This window comes from Oryza sativa, chromosome 6 (genome assembly GCF_034140825.1).
Source record: "Oryza sativa Japonica Group chromosome 6, ASM3414082v1".
Lineage (NCBI taxonomy): Eukaryota > Viridiplantae > Streptophyta > Magnoliopsida > Poales > Poaceae > Oryza > Oryza sativa.
Window position 1 is genome coordinate 22,809,274 of NC_089040.1, and position 19,176 is coordinate 22,828,449.

At 43.0% G+C, this 19,176-nt stretch overlaps 3 protein-coding genes across 3 annotated transcripts; 1 reads left to right on the forward strand and 2 right to left on the reverse strand.

Moving 5' to 3' along the window:
- Nucleotides 1–699: 699 nt before the first annotated feature.
- Nucleotides 700–4,650, forward strand: LOC4341337 (L-ascorbate oxidase). The gene is made up of 4 exons (XM_015787755.3): nt 700–1,087; nt 2,383–2,709; nt 2,925–3,200; nt 3,432–4,650. Exons 1-4 carry the CDS (start codon nt 809–811, stop codon nt 4,449–4,451), a joined length of 1,902 nt encoding a protein of 633 aa, XP_015643241.1. The 5' UTR covers nt 700–808; the 3' UTR covers nt 4,452–4,650.
- A 67-nt stretch (nt 4,651–4,717) lies between these two features.
- On the reverse strand, nt 4,718–9,213 carry LOC4341338 (transmembrane 9 superfamily member 7). The gene is made up of 7 exons (XM_015787753.2): nt 8,997–9,213; nt 7,430–7,594; nt 7,178–7,287; nt 6,949–7,042; nt 6,748–6,860; nt 6,280–6,427; nt 4,718–6,200 (listed from the first exon to the last, which is right to left on the reverse strand). The coding sequence occupies exons 1-7, from the start codon at nt 9,135–9,137 to the stop codon at nt 5,043–5,045; spliced, it is 1,929 nt and encodes a 642-aa protein (XP_015643239.1). The 5' UTR covers nt 9,138–9,213; the 3' UTR covers nt 4,718–5,042.
- Nucleotides 9,214–12,721: 3,508 nt separating this feature from the next.
- On the reverse strand, nt 12,722–18,290 carry LOC4341339 (V-type proton ATPase subunit B 1). The gene is made up of 15 exons (XM_015788268.3): nt 18,138–18,290; nt 17,567–17,650; nt 16,857–16,912; nt 16,668–16,766; nt 16,482–16,541; nt 16,071–16,182; nt 15,728–15,933; nt 15,303–15,431; nt 14,985–15,122; nt 14,300–14,450; nt 13,866–13,948; nt 13,661–13,708; nt 13,501–13,554; nt 13,329–13,412; nt 12,722–13,246 (listed from the first exon to the last, which is right to left on the reverse strand). The coding sequence occupies exons 2-15, from the start codon at nt 17,625–17,627 to the stop codon at nt 13,061–13,063; spliced, it is 1,467 nt and encodes a 488-aa protein (XP_015643754.1). The 5' UTR covers nt 17,628–17,650; nt 18,138–18,290; the 3' UTR covers nt 12,722–13,060.
- Between the last annotated feature and the right edge of the window lie 886 nt (nt 18,291–19,176).

The window sequence follows — 19,176 nt, forward strand, 5'->3', positions numbered from 1 at the left end:
AGGGGACCAACCGGAACTGTCACTACTCTCTCTTTAGTCCCGGTTGGTGTAAAGATTCAACTTTACTCCTGGTTATTTCACCCGGGATTAAAGATGGGTATCTTTAGTCCCGGATTTATAGCCTCGGTTAAAAAACCGAGACTACAGGGGGTCCCAACCGGAATTACAAACGGTTTCTCCGGTAGTGATTGTTCATCAATGATTGCTGACACATAATTGACAACTTTGGAATTATATTAGGGGCATGCTGCCCCCATGGACGAACGAGCAAGACTAAGACGTTATCGGTCAGTAATGTCCACACACGAGGTATATCAAGTGAAAACCATCGAATAAATAAAAACTCATCAAAATTAGATTTAAAGTTCTCAATCTTCTAAAGAAAATTCCTAGAGATACGTATAGGCATGAAATCTTGAGCCCAATTAACCTTCATTTGAAGAAAAAAGGTATTATTCATCTTAAAACAGTTTGGCTTTGACCAAAGTTAAAATGTCTTATAACCTAAAACGGAGGGAGTATTACACAGCAACCAAGTACTACAAACAAGCAGAAAATTTCGTGCTCAAGGAATCTCCCATATCAGCATGTTTCCAAACATAACAGAAATTTAATTTACACCCTACTTAATTTTATTACCCCTCACAAAACATGAATAACCAATGCAGCTAATCTGGGCACACCTATATATAAAGAAAGAAAGCATGGCCTCCCCATAGTGTAGCATAGCTCACTTCCAAGAGCCTCGTGACACACACCACTCACTATACTGGCCCCTCCTCCTCCTCGGAGATCGAGCCGGCCAGCCATGGCGGCCGCCGTGCAGCTGCTCGTCGTCGCCGCCGCCGCCGCCATGGCGGCGGCGTGCTGCGCCGGCATGGCGGCGGCGGCGGCGACGGTGGAGGTGACGTGGGACGTGGAGTACGTACTGTGGGCGCCGGACTGCCAGCAGCGGGTGATGATCGGGATAAACGGCAGGTTCCCGGGGCCCAACATCACCGCGCGCGCCGGCGACGTGATCAGCGTCACCATGAACAACAAGATGCACACCGAGGGCGTCGTCATCCACTGGCACGGCATCAGACAGGTACTAGTACACTCTACTGGTAGCATAGTGACCGGACAAAGTTTTACAATCATACAGTTCCTTCTTTTTTTTTTTTCAAGTCGAAACCAACGTTATACTTTCTCCATATAAAAAAAATATATGAGATTTTGGGTGGATGGGACACATCCTAGTGCAACGAATCTGAACCGTCTATCCACCCAAAATCCCTTATATATTAAGACGGAGAGAGTATATAGTTATTCGGTCCATACTAGAATATAATAACTTCTTATGTTTAATATAATAACTTCTTGTGTTTAACTTTTTATTAAAATATAATATTTTATCTTAAAATATAACAACTTTATCGATATAACTTGACAAATGTATATACTTCCTCCGTTTCAAAATGTAAGTCATTCTAACTTTTCCCACATTCATATTCATGTTAATAAATCTAGATAAATATATATGTATTCGTTAATATCAATATGAATATGGGAAATGTTAGAATGACTTACATGTGAAACGGATGGAGTACATGGATTCTCTTTAGTCTCAGCGAATCATAAGTATTTCTCTTTTTTTCTCTATCTACTTTCACATATCAACTAATCATTATCATTAGTCATATAATTTTATTTACTTTATTAATCTAGTGTCACCGCCTCGAACTGGCCACTGGTTTTCTAGCAACCCCTAAAACAGGAAAACACGAAGAAGATTTTATTTTTGAACAGGAAAAGCTCAAAGTAAATTGTCGTGTGTTTGAAAAGAAAAGGCACAAACTAATAAAGCGGGTCTATCTGGATTCTGGAACCACCCACACTGCACCACCGTCAGTGTCGCTTCCGAAGTTGCGAGAAACAACTTTGCTTTAGAATAACTTGTTCTCTTTTTAAAAAAATACAGTTTGTGAAAAAAAAATCGTAGTTTAACTTAACTTTGTAACAGAGTATAAGCCCTACTCTGCTTTTATATTTTCCTTTTATGCACTAACCAGCTCGAGCACAGCCTAAAACTTAAGAAAAAAAATTATGATTCTTAAGAGGCATGGAGAGGTATTAATAACTTTTGAAGTATAGTTTTTTTTATCTTCTCGTAGTATTGAGAAGTGGCAAATTTTGTACTTAACTGTGTAAAAAATAGTACCTCTCATTTTCTTCTCAAAGAACTATAAATTTACTCAAAACAACATAAACTGAGTAGAAACTAGAAAGGTCATGCATTTTACTTACTATAACAGTAATCTAAACTACTACACAACTACGAGTTTTATAATTCTAGAATGAATATAATGAAAAATGATGTAAAATCAATTACCACGCATGCAGTTTGGCACGCCGTGGGCGGACGGGACGGCATCGATATCCCAGTGCGCAGTGAACCCGGGCGAGACGTTCGTCTACAAGTTCGTCGCCGACAAGCCGGGCACCTACTTCTACCACGGCCACTTCGGGATGCAGCGCGCCGCGGGCCTGTACGGTTCCCTCATCGTCCTCGACTCGCCGGAGCAGCCCGAGCCGTTCCGCCACCAGTACGACGACGGCGGCGAGCTCCCCATGATGCTCCTCAGCGACTGGTGGCACCAGAACGTCTACGCCCAGGCCGCCGGACTCGACGGCAAGGACAGGCACTTCGAGTGGATCGGCGAGCCCCAGGTAAATAAAAAAACACATCGCCGCCGTCGTCATCGTCGCCGCCATCTCCGGTGATAGAGAACCATGTCGATAAAGAAGGCACGATGGGTCACCCGTGCCTTCAGGCCGGCACGGCACGGCTCGACTCGCCTCGGGCCGTGCCTAGCCCGTGTCGGGCGGCCCTTATGGCCATCTATACCGGTGAGTGCTAACAGTTAGTTTTTTGCAAATTGTAGACGATCTTGATCAATGGGAGAGGACAGTTCGAGTGCACGCTGGGGCCAGCGAGGAAGAGCTTTGAGAAGCTCCTCAACGAGAACGTGGAGACCTGCGTCGACGACCAGAAGATGTGCAGCGACCAGGAGAAGTGCCTGAGGAGGAGCGAGTGCGGGCCGTACTGCCCCAGGAGCCAGTGCGCCCCTGTCGTGTTCAATGTCGAGCAGGGGAAGACTTACCGCCTTAGGATCGCCAGCACCACCTCCCTTTCTCTCCTCAACGTCAAGATTCAAGGGGTAAGATAATTCAATGTTTTTTATGGATTGTATTTTTTAGATTGTACGAAAGACGCACGTATACTATCATGATGTATAATAAGGGAGCATAAATGTAAGTATACTGATTTAATCACGCTCGAAAATATATGAATGAGTGTCGGTCATCATCTTCAACAGTAGCTTGATGTGACTTGTTGTAACAATTTCAATGAAATTGAAGAAATTTTGCAAATGGTAAAATTTTGGCAGCACAAGATGACGGTGGTGGAGGCCGACGGGAACCACGTGGAGCCGTTCGTGGTCGACGACATCGACATCTACTCCGGCGAGAGCTACTCCGTCCTCCTCAAGGCCGACCAGAAGCCGGCGAGCTACTGGATCTCCGTCGGCGTCAGGGGGCGCCACCCCAAGACGGTGCCGGCGCTCGCCATCCTCAGCTACGGCAACGGCAACGCGGCGCCGCCGCCGCTCCAGCTGCCCGCCGGCGAGCCCCCCGTGACGCCGGCGTGGAACGACACACAGCGCAGCAAGGCCTTCACCTACAGCATCAGGGCGCGCAAGGACACCAACCGGCCGCCGCCGGCGGCCGCCGACCGGCAGATCGTCCTGCTCAACACGCAGAACCTCATGGACGGGCGCTACAGGTGGTCCATCAACAACGTGTCCCTGACGCTGCCGGCGACGCCGTACCTGGGCGCCTTCCACCACGGCCTCCAGGACAGCGCGTTCGACGCGTCCGGCGAGCCGCCGGCGGCGTTCCCGGAGGACTACGACGTGATGAGGCCGCCGGCGAACAACGCGACGACGGCGAGCGACAGGGTGTTCCGGCTGCGACACGGCGGCGTGGTGGACGTGGTGCTCCAGAACGCCAACATGCTGAGGGAGGAGGTGAGCGAGACGCACCCGTGGCACCTCCACGGCCACGACTTCTGGGTGCTCGGCTACGGCGACGGCCGGTACGACCCGGCGGCGCACGCGGCGGGGCTCAACGCCGCCGACCCGCCGCTGCGGAACACGGCGGTGGTCTTCCCGCACGGGTGGACGGCGCTTCGGTTCGTCGCCAACAACACCGGCGCGTGGGCGTTCCACTGCCACATCGAGCCGCACCTCCACATGGGCATGGGCGTCGTCTTCGTCGAGGGGGAGGACAGGATGCACGAGCTCGACGTGCCCAAGGACGCCATGGCGTGCGGCCTCGTCGCCAGGACGGCCGCCACGCCGCTCACCCCGGCAACGCCGCTGCCTCCGTCGCCGGCGCCGGCGCCATGAGCTCCTCCTCAGCATGCCCATTCCAGTTAAATGCCATTTTTGCCGTAACATTGTGATTGGCCACTGCGAAATAAGATCACTCACTGATGAAGAGTGGTTTAGATTGTTTGGTCATATGCATGCTCAATAATCTCATGTAACTAAGAAATAATGTCCATGTTTGCTAATTAAGATGATTGTGTAATATTGTTGCAATGTACACCAAAAATATTGCACGGTGTTGCTGGCAAAGAGTGGACACCCAGCACAAGCAAATCTCCAGCTAGTGGATAGCAAACCATGATAAAGTACGTATGTTCGAATGTGATATGCCTCAAATCTCCAGAAAAAGAAATATGTGAAGCCGTAAGATAAAGAGACATGGAATATTACAAGAAGCACTCAAACATCTTCAGAGTTACAAAATTCATGTCACGCTACAGGGAGTATCAAGAACTCTCTTGAACATCAGGCAATTCTTACCTCCTACCAGACTACATGTTCTACCAAAAACCATCCAATCCGGTCGCACATCCCACTTCCATTTATATATGTTAATTGGGAGACACCATTGTATCACATTTGTAGCAGATGATGTTTCGAGCTGTCTCATCAGTCGATCTTCACAGAAGCATATATCTTCCTCACGAACCAGAAGCAAGCATAGAAGCCAATGGTACCAGTCAGCACGAAGAAAGCATACGAGATGATCAGCATGTAACCAAAGTAGAGAATGCCTGAAACAAGCTTCGTGATCTCCAGCTTGTTGAAGAAGTAGAAGATGGCATAAGCAAAAAGATACAGTGCTGAAGAGCCAGCAGTCAGGTATGCTCTCCACCACCAGTGATAGTCCTCGCTGCATAGTTGGAAGTAGCAGAGCACAATTGTGATCTCAGCACAAGTAACGATGAGGATGATGAAGACTATGAAGAGGAAGCCGAAGATGTAGTAGAACTGGTTCAGCCAGATTGATGTCAGAATGAAGAAGAGCTCGATGAAGACAGCGCCAAATGGCAATATGCCACCAGCAAGTATTGAGAAAGCTGGCTGCAGGTACCATGCCTGCTCAGGAATTTGCCTGGGAATCTTGTTTGTCTTCACTGGGTCCTCAATGGCTGGCTGCTTGAAGCCCAAGAAACTTCCAACAAAGACTAGCGGCACAGAGATGCCAAACCAAAGGAGGAACAGAGCAAACATTGTTCCAAAGGGAACTGCACCTGATGATTTCTCACCCCAGATCAGGGCATTTAGGAAGAAAAAGAGTGCAAAGATTATACCAGGAAACATAAAGGCAGTCTTGAGGGTGATTTTCTTCCATTCAGTGCCTTTGAACATCTTATATAGGCGAGATGAGGTGTATCCTGCCAATACACCCATGAACACCCACAGAAGGACCATAGCAGTCATTAGTCCACCACGGTTTGCAGGGGACAAGAATCCAAGTAGCGCAAACATCATGGTTACCAGTGTCATTCCAAAGAACTGCACACCAGTTCCAACATAAACACAAAGGAGGCCTGAGTGGACAGGTGGCCTGAAGACATCACCATGCACTAACTTCCAGCCAGTTTCTTCCTGGGCCTCATCCTGGTTGTCAAGCTGATTATAGTTTGCAATATCCTTGTAAAGAGTTCTCATCATGATCATGGCTACCATGCCAGAAAGGAAAAGGACAATCATCAGTGAGTTAATGATTGAGAACCAATGGATCTGGCTATCACTTGAAAGAAGATAGACATCCCAACGAGATGCCCATATGATCTCACTAGCCTGCAACAGTTCAATTCAAATAAATCAAATCGAGGGGAACAAGTAGTTCATCAAAAGAGTCTTCAGAAGGAAGCTCTACCTCAAAGGTAACATCATAAGAGAATACAACATATGCTTCAGGAACCACGTCTTGAGGCGTGTGGCTACCAGGAGTTATCTTATTGTTAGCATTGCAAGTTTGCACTGTAGGGTTCTTGTCATCCCAAGCACTGTATTCATGCTTAATGCTGTAAACAAAAAGGCAAGCAAAAGGGACATTATACCTCGTACAAACAGAATTGCATAGAACAGTGGAATACTTTTTTCCTAATATCTGCATCTACATCCCAGACTCATTTGCAAATCAGTAAAACAATTAAAACAATGAGCATACATGATATTGCAATGGTTTCACGCTGATTAACTATGAAAATAAACCATAATGAAATAACCTAACAATTTCACCATAGCAGGAACTGCTACAATAAGAAAAACATGTAAGCAGCAGAGGACAAACTGTAGGAACTGATAATATAAATATAAGATCAAATGGTATTGTATACAATACCTGCTAGGAATCACATGGAAGCCAACAATACGAGCATCAGGAGAGTTTGGGTCTTCATGATACAAGACTTTAAAACTTAAGTGATTGTTGATATAATACTTGTCATCCTTGAGCTGGCAATATTATATGCAAACATCAAACTGATGAAGGCCCATTGATCAGCATTTGAAGTTTAAACAACTGACTTAGCGAGATACTCACCTTATAACCAACTCGGTAACCATGCTCAAAGCTTGGTGTTTGGCTTCCTTCCCTTGTTTGTCTAGGCACCACAACTGGGAGATTATCCAAAATCCTGAGAAAAAAAGGTTATTAAGAGGGAAAAAAGTTCAGTTGCTGTATTTTGAATGTATCTGCTGAACATATAGTACAATATATCAGCTGGCTAGATAGCTGATTAGAAATAACAAGGTGAAAATTTATAGCATACATGTTCACTCGATACTCATCGTCAATCTTTTCTTTGAAATTCTTTGCAGCTTCTGGAGAAAGCTTTGATCGACAAACAACCTTGCAGGTCTCATCCCTCCTCATCTTGAACTACAAGAGTTGAAAAAGTTAAACTATAGCTAATGAACAAACAGTTTTGCATAGTAAGTGGCAAAGCTCCACTGCTCCCTAGCCCTACAAGCAGCATCATCTTGTGTTGAAACTAGAGCAATTAGAAAAGTAATAGCCTTACATTATAGACAGAGTTTTCAATGCGATCCCCACGAAGGACTTCCCCTAAGTTCTCAGCACTATTCTTAATTGCCTCAGGTTTGCAGTAGTCTAGAAAATAGTAGTCATATGGAAGTTGTGTCTTCGTAGACGAAAGCTTGTTGACTTTAACTTGAAGCTCATCATCCTGCAAATTGAATGGTTAGCTGACCTTTCAAAATAAATTAGCAACAAAATAGCTGCTGTCAGTGCAGAATAATGAGGGGAATCGCACAAACATAAAGCATGGGACAATCATCTCAATTTGATCACATCTCATGCAAACATTAGTAAGATATATAAAAAAATATAAGGCATGTCTTCCAGATTCCCTTCGTAACTGGACATTTTGGACTAGAAAGTGCCAACCTAGGACTACTATCATGAACTGTTCTACAGGTCAAACTTCTTCAATCAAGAACGTGTGTCATGCTTCCCATAAGGATTATCATTATAGAATACACAGTTTATACTCATCTGAACTACATTCAACAAGACCAAATATGAGCTTAAAGATGCCAGTTATGCAGGATCGAAAGACATCGTAGGATAAACATGACAGTTTTACAGAATCTTGGACATTCTAAAATGGCCATCTTATGCGACAACTCTAGTGCGACTTAAATGGAATTTTTTTCATGCCTCATAAGGTACACGTTTACTAATAGTTGGCACCTTTGACCCTACCAACTCTACCCATCACCACCCACTTTTCTCACATTATACATGTTTTGAGATATTATCAAGGGCACTTCAATCACACTACCAAAAGTTAACTCCTTAATATGCTTCAGCTCAGGTCTGTTTCTCCAGTTTTTGTTATTCCATTTTATTAATATTACACTCAGTAATAACTATATTACCCAATCAGCCAACATAAACAATTACTGGTGATTTTGTCGTATCCGCAACCTAAACACAAACGTAGTTATAGGACCAGTAAATACAAAATCCCAACACGACAAAATGGAAAAATCAAGCACCAACCAAACAACGCCCATAACGTATCCGTGCCTCTACATGAATTCAAAATGGAAAACTCTACGTTAGGTCATCCTACATGAAAATTGCTCCCTCTGGATTCTTTGTGCGCTCTACAGTCTACACTAAACTAAACACAGATGATCCTACCACCAAAAAGCAAAAATACAGTACGACAGATTATTCCAACACCAATACAAGCTATCTCACCAAAGTATAAGTCACAGGCAATCGAAGGCGAGATAGGCATTGCCTCCCGCGAAATGCTCTCCCTTAACCCCTCGTATCGTAGCCCAGAAAAATAAAAAAACACGCGAACCTAAACCCATCCATTCGTCCGGATATTCACCATTCCACTCGCCACTCCCATAAAACCCTAAACCACGCGCGAACAATCCTCCAGAAATGCAGGGGGGGACGAAGGCATCGAGCCGAGCCCAGATCTGGGACCAGCGCCTCCCCGTACGGCCAGATCCGCCGCCACCGACGGGCGGGAGGGGCCTCCTAACGCTAGATCCGAGGAGGAGGGGGAGGAGAGAGGAGAGAGGGTAGGTTCGGAATCGGATCACCTTCTGGAAGTCGCGCGGGGCGACGCCGGGGAGGTAGAAGGCGCGGGCGGGGGAGGCGGCGGAGAGCAGGAGGGCCGCCGCGAAGAGGAGGGGCGGGAGGAGGAGGCCGCGGCGGCAGCCCGTGCCGCCGGCGATCGCCATGGGGGGGCGAGGCGGAGGCGAGTGGGGAAGTGTGCGCGACAAGGGAGGAGGATGGCGAGGTGTGGTGGAGGTCGGTGAGGTGGGGACTCGGGAGATGCGAGTTTATGAGAGAGAGAGAGGAGCATGCGGGGGTGTGTAATAAATCGTAGGGAATGGGTAAAGATAACATGTTCGGCAGCCAGTGTTGCCAACCAACCGCACTCACGAAAAATATAGCGACTCGTTACCGTATGATTAATTAAATACTCTCTCTATTCTAAAATACCATCTCCGTCCTAAAATAAGCGCAGCTGTGAGTTTTCGTGTCCAACTTTGATCGTCCGTCTTATTAAAAAAATTTTTGTACTCCCTCCATCTACTTTTAATAGTCATATTTCCAAATCTAAAAAATTTATTTTTGATAGGCATATTTCAATCCAACAACTTATCATCTTAATGACTTTCTCGGATTTAATGTGTGACTCTCCATTCATCCACACAAGATTGGCTACATGTGCATCGAGAAATGTAAATATTAATAAAACGCTTGTTTACGAGGAATGACTAGTAGCATATTTAAATGGATGATAAGTAGAATTACTTATCCTTGGTCTGTGTGCCAAGATAAAATATGACTATCAAAAATAGATGAAGGGAGTATTTAACATTTTTGTTGTTATGAGATGATAAAACATGAATAATACTTTATTCGTGACTTACGTTTTATTTTTTTCAAAAAATTTTCAAATAAGACGAATGGTTAAAGTTGGGCGCGGAAAATCATGGCTGCATTTATTTTGGGATGGAAGGAGTATAAGGCACAACCACTCTTAACCAAAAAACAAGAAATAATTATTATCATCTTGTAGTTTGGATCATCCTAATAAATACAATGCATGTATCCAATAGAGTTAGAGAATATGAAAGTAAAGGATTTAAAAAGTAGTAATTGAATGGAGAATATATCATAGGTAATGGCATGCATGCATGCCTTATATTATGAAAGATATAAAAAAGTGGTTGTGCTTTATATTATTGAATGGAGGGAGTATTAGCTATTTTTTTTCAAAAATGAAACAATATGATTTTCTCAAGCAACTTTTGTATAAAAACTTTTTAAAAAGAAACGTATCGTTTAGCAGTTTGGAAAGCGTACGCGTAGAAAACGAGGCGGAGGGAGTTGAGAACCAGCCTTCCCGAACACACCTTAGTAGTACTACATTTTGAGGAAAAACATTTGGATTCTTCTTTTAACAAGGTTCTTTTATATTGAACGATTATGTTTTCTTATGGTAGATGGTTAAATTTGCCAACTTTTCTTAGGCCATGTACGACGCTCCACCCTGTCATGTGCTCTCAAGCCTCCACATCAGAGCCGAGCACCCGTGGCAGTGGGGACCATAGTTCCATGAACCCTTGTCGTACCTGTAGAGGTCACAATTGCCTGGGCATCCTTCGGCTCAAGAGGTGTGAAACCACTGCTTGTGGTCACGCATTGGGGAGAACTAGAGCCTCGTGACGCGCTTGGGGAAAAGGAGAGGTCAAAGAGGACTTGCCGTGGTCGTCGTTGCCGCTCACCACCGCCGTTGTGGTCGCGTCGCCACTCACCAGATCCGGCAAACTCGTGGATAAATCCACTGCCGTCATCGTGCTCGCATCGCCACTCCCCCACCGAGGTCGTCGGATCTGGCGAGTTCGCCGGCCGTCGACTGCGAGAAGAGGGTGGGAGGGGAGAGGCTGGTGGCCAGATCCAACGCCATCATGGGGATTCATTGCCACCGCTCCACCGCCATCATTGGGATTCGCCGTCTCCGCTCGCAGATGAGGGGGAGACCGGTGATGCTGGGCCCTTCCACCATTGCCGCTCGCAAAGAAGATGAGGGAGACAAGCCAGAGGTGGAAGTGAAGTTGCGGAGCAGGAGGAGTGCCGCTGCTGCAGCAAAAGAGGAGGCAGCGTCGGCGCGGTGGCGGAAAAGGAGTGGCGCGGTGGGGCGGAAGAGGAGGAGCGGCGTGGTTGGTGGGAAGAGGAAGCGGCGGCGTCGAGAGAAGGGGATGTGACGGCTAAAGCGGGGTAGGAAAAGAAAATAAAAGAGAGATTGACAGTGGGTCATATATAGATTAGGGGTATCTATGTTTTTTTTTTCTGGTCTAAATAGTTGATTTTATAAGAACAAATATCATGGGGGCTAACACATAAATAGGTAGGGCCCGTAACACAAAATATACTCAACAGTGGTCTCTATTGTTGACATAAGTGGCTTTTCTGTGGTCTTATCCTATGTGGCAAGTTGAGACCACTAGTAGTAGTGGTCTCTATTGTACATGCCCTTATGGCTGTGTTCTTTCCCTCCTTTCCTAACTCATCTCCATCATTTTCTGTGTACACGCTTTCCAAACTGCTAAACGGTGTGTTTCTTTTAAAAAAAAATTATAGGAAAGTTGCTTAAAAAATCATATTAATCTATTTAAAAACTAATACTTAATTAACCATATGCTAATGAGTCACTCCGTTTTGCGGGTTGGAAGGTTTAGTTCCCAACCCTACGGAAAGAGCATGCTCAACAATCAACCTACATGAAACATGTAGTATTAGACACCATCTTTAGTTCTTTGACAAATCTTTAAACCCTAAAGCCAACGCCAACGATTGGATCATCCACAATCCAACAGACAAGTCTCTTATGTCTTCATCTACTATTGATGTTTTGATGTTTGATATATGTGTGTTTTGTTTAAAAGAAAATTCAAACAATAGTGAACAAGTACTCAATCAATTTTGAAGTTTAGAATTTAATGTGATTTAAAGTAGCATCATAATGTAACAAACATGATTTTAAATAACATTGATTTTTATTTTGATTCATGATCTGGGTTTCTCAAATATTCTGGAAAACAAGTCCGACAGAGCAAGATCACAAGTCATACCTAAATTGGTATGAAATAGCGCATTTTATATGGTAGGACTTGGTAGGATACTAGTACTAAAGTACTTCATATTCTCGTACGTACAAAAATATTATATTTCATTTTGTACTCGTATTATTAAGCTACAAGTGACATAAACAATCTGGAAAGGACGAACACAAAGTGAACTTGACTTGCAGCGGCAGATTTCGTCATCTTGTGTGCACAGCAAAGGAAACTCACCGTTAGTTTCAAGCTGCTGTTTCTTTATTTTAATGATTTCAAGCTTCAATAATATATTCACTACAAATATAAAAGAGCACTTGAAGCTTGAAAACATGTACTCCTTCCAGTCACATGTAGATTTGCCTCAAAAACTCGTTAAGAAGTTTTTAATTACGCCTATCAATAATTTCTCCTAATAATACTTAGTTTAAAAATAGAAGAAACAACATACACAGATGTACCTCAAAAGGTATCACTGTAATATTATGAACTTGTAAGATTTTATAAACCTATTTTAATATAAAGTTGATGGTCAGAATTATTAAACATCAATCAGGGTTCAAACCGTTCATTTTGCACATGAAGCATCATCACAAATAGCCAAAGAGCACAAGAGCATTTCCATAAAGATTAATTGAAGCGTACCAAATTTGCATATATTTATTTTTCAGAACCCGCATTGTACAACATGTATATTTCATCGCAGTTTATTGTTCCATCTTTATTCATTCACAAAAGTAGATACAGCCAGTGCCTTGGAGAGTTGGAGGTTCGAGCATCTTGGCCTACAATGCTCTTGCTAACAATTCTGGCGAATGAAAACCAAAAAGAGCTCAAGTGTGAAAGTTTAAAGATACATGGCACAATATTACAGAAGTTGCCGTGACAAAGTGATCTACGAACGAATTATGCTCACCCGACAGAAAGAATAGGACCGGACTATATATAACTACAGCAAAAAGGCCACAAGTTCAAACATTTCAATTTATTCAAGCTGCACTTGAGAGAAAACATTTGATTTTTCTGAACATAGATCAGTGGGTAGCATCTCTGCTGTAGTACTGATCCAATGTCTTCGCAGGGATACGATGGAGAAGCTCACGAGGGAATATGCGAAGCAATGTCCATGCTAGGTCAAGTGACTGAAAGATGTTTCTTGTATCATATGCTCCTTGTGTAACAAATTTCCTCTCAAATTTGTCAAGGAATTCCAAATAAAGCTGCAGATAAAGATAGAATATTAAATTTACTTCTAAAAGAGACATCAGCATGGGATTATTTCAATAGTTATTAGTGACAAACCAGATCCTCAGAAGAGAGCGCCTCCTCTCCCACAACGGCTTTCATGGCCTGGACATCCTTCCCAATTGCATAGTTGGCATAAAGCTGTAACATGAAACAGCATAAATGAGCTCCACTGTAAGTATTTGCCATAGCTTAAATGAAATCAAATGTATGGAGTCCAAATGTTTACCTGGTTAGACACATCTGAATGGTCTCGACGGGTCATACCCTCACCAATAGCACTCTGCAAGAATTATTAGACAGTTCTTAGAACGCAAATGGAAATTATTGTAGCATGTAACTGTTATGAAACCAGTTTATGTGAAATTTATATTGATGAGTAATCTCACCTTCATCAATCGAGAGAGAGATGGCAAGACATTGATGGGTGGGTATATCTGAAAGTAACAAGAAAATATTGAGGTAGAGTAAAAAATATAGAAGATCTATTAAGTTACATTCATGTGTCATAATATTGAGGTGGAGTATGAAGCAGCCAGTTACTCTTACCAAGAAAATCTTTGCTACTCAATAAAAGAACAGAAAAGAAAGTACCTGTCTGTTATGCAGCTGCCTGTCAATGTATATCTGTCCTTCGGTAATGTACCCCGTAAGATCAGGAGTTGGATGTGTAATATCTGTTTAGGATGAAACAGCACAATGTTAAACATATTTATTGTTTAAGACTAAACAAAGCACACATTAGGTAATAACATAAATGGTAAAGATCCAACGCAAGTAACTTGCATCCAACTCATGGATGTTCATGCTGGGCTAGTGCATATATTCATGCACATTACTTTCTATGGTAGACAAAATCTTAATACACAAAATGGGAAGTAGAAGGCTGCGGCAGATAATACATCTGATATGATGATACTCTTCACATACTTCAGGAAAAATCTTATACGCAACATGTTTATAGAATACTCAAGATAGTTGTGGTGGTGATATAAAACTGAAATAAATCAACAAAAACAGTCACTTACCATCATTAGGCATTGTTAGAATGGGAATTTGGGTAATGGAGCCTGATCTTCCTTCAATACGCCCAGCTCGCTCATATATGGTTGCCAGATCAGTATACATATATCCAGGATACCCACGCCTACCTGGCACTTCTTCTCGGGCTGCTGATACCTACATATAAGCACAATTACCGTGTTGTATTAGTGCCAATCACAATAAATAAAATTTCAGCAATTTATCATTTATTGCAGTCGAACATAAAAGGAGATGTATAACATGGAAAATGCAATACTACCATTTTAGATAGAGAAAACCACAACACACTGTTAGAAGCAAATAGAAACATGAATACTTTAACATCCACATTTAGCCATTTTGGTCAACGGTGACATCATCAAATGAAAATGCACGAACTTTTCACTGTCATAACCAAGCTAGTGTCATTTCTGATAAAGTGATCAGTCTAGATGCCACATATGTTTGTACAAGTGCCATGCATGCTGCGAAGTAATCGAAAATGTGCCTTTTCATGATTTTAATTCATTCAAACATGAAAATTTGCAACCAAACGGATGACAGATGACATTTTAGTTAAGTAACGACATCAAATTAGTATATGATTCCTTAAAATTAAGGTCTAAGAATAGGTAATAAAACAGAAAGAAACAAAGTATACAACATCATAAAAGATAAAAAGCAAAATACCTCACGGAGCGCATCTGCATATGAACTCATATCTGTCAAGATGACAAGCACGTGCTTCCCACATTCATATGCCAAATATTCTGCAGTTGTCAGTGCAATTCGAGGGGTGATGATACGTTCAATGGTGGGATCATTTGCCTGTAAACAGAGTAGCCTGGTGTTAGAAAATATGTTCTACCTTTAACAATCAGGTCAACTTCTGTTAAAAATGATGCATATATAACCATACAGAAAATAAGCACATATACACTAGCAGAATTAGTTTCCATGCATAACAAATTGGTATGAATCAGAACTTCAAAAGTCTGCTATATGTACCAGATTCAGAAAAAGGGTGACCCGCTCCATTGACCCGTTCTCTTCAAAATCACGTTTGAAGAATTGGGCTGTTTCCATATTCACTCCCATAGCAGCAAACACGATAGCAAAGTTGTCATCTTCACCACCCTGGAGATTAAAAGTAATCAGCAAATAAGCAGTGATTCAGCGATGCAAAAATGTCTCCATGGAAAAAAATGAACAGGTAAATTGCTCTACAGCATACCATATGGATTTTTCTCCATAAAAATTCAAAAACTATAATGCCAACATCCAATCATTGTCAAAAGAACAGGATGTTCAAATCAAGAACTTATGTAGGATTCCATGTACAACTAAAGTTATTAAGCTATATATGTGAGCCCAAATCTCACTGGGTCATCAAATAGTCAGATTATCTTTATGTGAGAGAAATGCTTGGCTACCTCTGCATGCTTGCCTTTCTCCAAGCTTTTCACAAGGCCAGCCTGACGACAAATTTGGGCAGCAATTTCATTATGAGGAAGACCAGCAGCAGAAAAGAGGGGAATCTTTTGGCCTCGAGCAATGGAGTTCATGACATCAATGGTTGATATCCCTGTTTGGATCATCTCTTCTGGATAGGTTCTTTCACTGGGATTAATTGAACTTCCTGGAATAAACATCGGAAGACATTATTAATATTATCAGAAGAGAAATATAAGTTTAGCCACCATCCGTACTGATAAAAGAACATGCACTTAACTATGAATTTCCATAGCAGTGCACCTGAATTGAGCAAAAACTTACCAGAGATATCCAAGTAGGCCTCTGGCAAAATAGGTGGGCCATTATCAATGGGTTTTCCAGATCCATTAAAAATGCGCCCAAGCATATCAAGTGAGACAGGAGTTTTCAGGACCTATAGAAAGAATTACCACACATATTAAGCAATGCCGCTACTTCAGTGCTACATGCAAACAAGGAAAAGATATAAACTACAAAAACTTATAGATTATTCAAGTCATGCAATACTCGACAATCACAATGACATGTGCTTTGTCGATACTCCTTTGTTTTATCAATTACAACCAAAAGTGAAATCATTCTCCAAATTAACACTGTTCAGCTCAAAGTGATTAACCTATTAGAACACTTAAATCACTATGGATACCAGGAAGTGAAGATAAAAGGAGGAAGAGATGAATAAGAGGAAATTACCTCTCCTGTGAACTGCACAGTGGTATATTTGTTGTCTATTCCTGAAGTGCCTTCAAAGACCTGAAAATCAAGTAAGTCAGTAATAAAACGTAAGTGCTCTGGATAATGGAACTATCATAGGGTAAATGCAAATCTGAATACAATCTCAAGCAAAAAAGATATTCATAAAAATAGAAAAATGATAACCTGCACAACAGCCTTTTCACCGTCAACTTCCAGAACTTGGCCACGGCGAGTGGTGCCATCTCCCAATCGGATGTTTACAATTTCCTGGTACTTTGGGCCCTGAAGAAGTTACATGAAGAAAGAAATGCTCAGTATAACTTGCTACCAGATTAGTCTGTTGAAAATTTGTAGAGGAACAGTAGCACGTACCTTTACTTTATCCAAGATAACCAGAGGTCCTGCCACACCAGAAACAGTCCTGTACTCTGCAAATTGAAAAAAGAAAGTATGCAACATCTTTATTAGGCCGTTTGACAAAGGTTGCTGTTATCACAACATTATGACTAAGACTGGAAAGCTGGAACAGTGTCTATACCACAATGAATGGTGCTTTTGTGAAATTTGCACTTTTAGATGTGCTATAAATCACAGCAAATCAACATAGTAAGCAAACAAAAGAATATGGTAAACTTAAGACATAAGGACATGACATAGTGTTGCACGGTTAAAACTGCAATGTAACGCCGACAATGAATAGGGCCGATCATGATTGGCACATTAGGTTAAGTACTTGAACAAAACCTGACTGTGAGCATAGCATTATAAATAGGATAACCAGCAATTTTAAGTATCTGTACACCAATATTTCCACCCTTCATTCAGCGGGTAACTAAGCTATCACAGCATCCAATGATCAAACATTAAGATTGGACCCTCACAAACAATTTGCTGAACTTCTGAAAAGTTTAACCAGGCTCCTTTTTTTCATAACAAAAAATCTGGCATGCCAGTGCCAATGCAGGCACTGTTCAGCTGCAATGGCACCAGTACGCCGCCAGAAGCCCGGAAGCAAAACACAAAACTCACAGGCCACTGATCACGCAAAAGCACAACGCAATGGATCCGATCTCGTTACTCACCCATGCCGATCTCCAGGGTCCCCTCCTCCAAATCGGCGGCGCCATCCTTCACCAGACCCATGTTTGATGCCCAGCAAGAGCAACCTGCACGCAGGTAAAACACCATCAATCAACCTGATCGGATCAAACAAATTATTAGCCTAACGAGATCGATCGCTCTATCATCCTAATCCACCGACAACAACGAAAAAGCCTCTCAGCCAATCTCTCCGCCCTGCGCCCCCCTGAATCAGGGGGCAGACCTCACCAATTCGGTTAAGGCAAAGAGAGAAGCCCCCAGATCTAGAAGAGAAGCTCACGATAAGGCACAGAGAGAGAGAGAGAGAGAGAGGCGCGACGCGAGGGATGGGGGAAAGCACGGGTGGCACCAACGGCGAGGATGCGGCGGGAAGCAGCAGGGCGCCGGCGAGGCTGCTCTCGCGAGGACGGAGATCAACGCAGGGACGCAGGCACACGGATCGGACTCGCCCTAATCCGCCGGGAAACAGGCTGAGAGGCGGCGGCGCGGCGGGATTTTGGCCGGCGGCGGGGCACCGGAAGCGCGAGAGAGGGAGACGAGACGAAGCTTTACCTCGGATCGGGACCACCGGCGGCGAGGCAGGCAGGCCGGGCCGCGAGGCGGAGGCGGAGGCGGATCGGATCGGCGACGAGGCGGGTGGGGGGAGGAAGAGGAGAGGAGAGAACGAAGTTAAACGAAAGAAATACAAGCGGATGTCGTCGTGTCGTTGAGAGGGGGGGGAGGGGTGGGTAGTTTTGCGAGTTTAGCCCTGAACAAATACCGGATTTCTAAATACACCCCTCGTGAAGGGATCCAACACTAACACTAACACTAACACGGACAATAACACGAATCATATTAGTAGGCATTGATTGATACAGTCATGCGCCCCAACCTGATATTTTCAATGTTGAGTGGTATTTTATATATAATACTGTTGCAATTTCTCTCTTTTTTTCCTCAAAGGAATTTACTATCGTGATTTCGTGTCTGAGGATAATTTTGGGTTTACGTTAGCCATCCAACCTATGCTATGCACGAAACATACAACTCTAAATACATTTTATATGATATGTTATTTGCCTACTCAACGGTCAATGGATATGAATCCATGTCAGAGCCATATGTGTTCTATGAAAGACCATTCGCTTGTCATAGTTGGCGCCTCCTAAACATCACCTCCAAACTGATCATCCTCATAACCAACATGTATTTCATTTTCTTCTTCAGCCACTTGTTGAGGTCTCAGGTAAAGCCTCTTCAACTCCCCCATCTGGTGGTATATTTATATTTAAAGCCATAATTGATCAATGGATGTGCTTGTTGCAGACTCATGAAGTGGAAAGTGTATTTGTGTTCTGGTTCATTTCAAAGTTCTATAGGGCGTGGTGTACTGGTGTATGATGAGATTTGTATTGTTTGGCGCTAATTAAGTAGCAGTTCAATCTCCTGCTTGTTTCAAATAATTTGTCGCCTTGGTGGATATCTATGTATTTTGTATATGGTGCAATTAATACCGATAAGAATCTTATACGTATTACTTTATTGGCTAATTGGGTAAGTGATAATGATTAGGTGCACTTTAACTAAAGGGCATTTTATTTTATTCTCT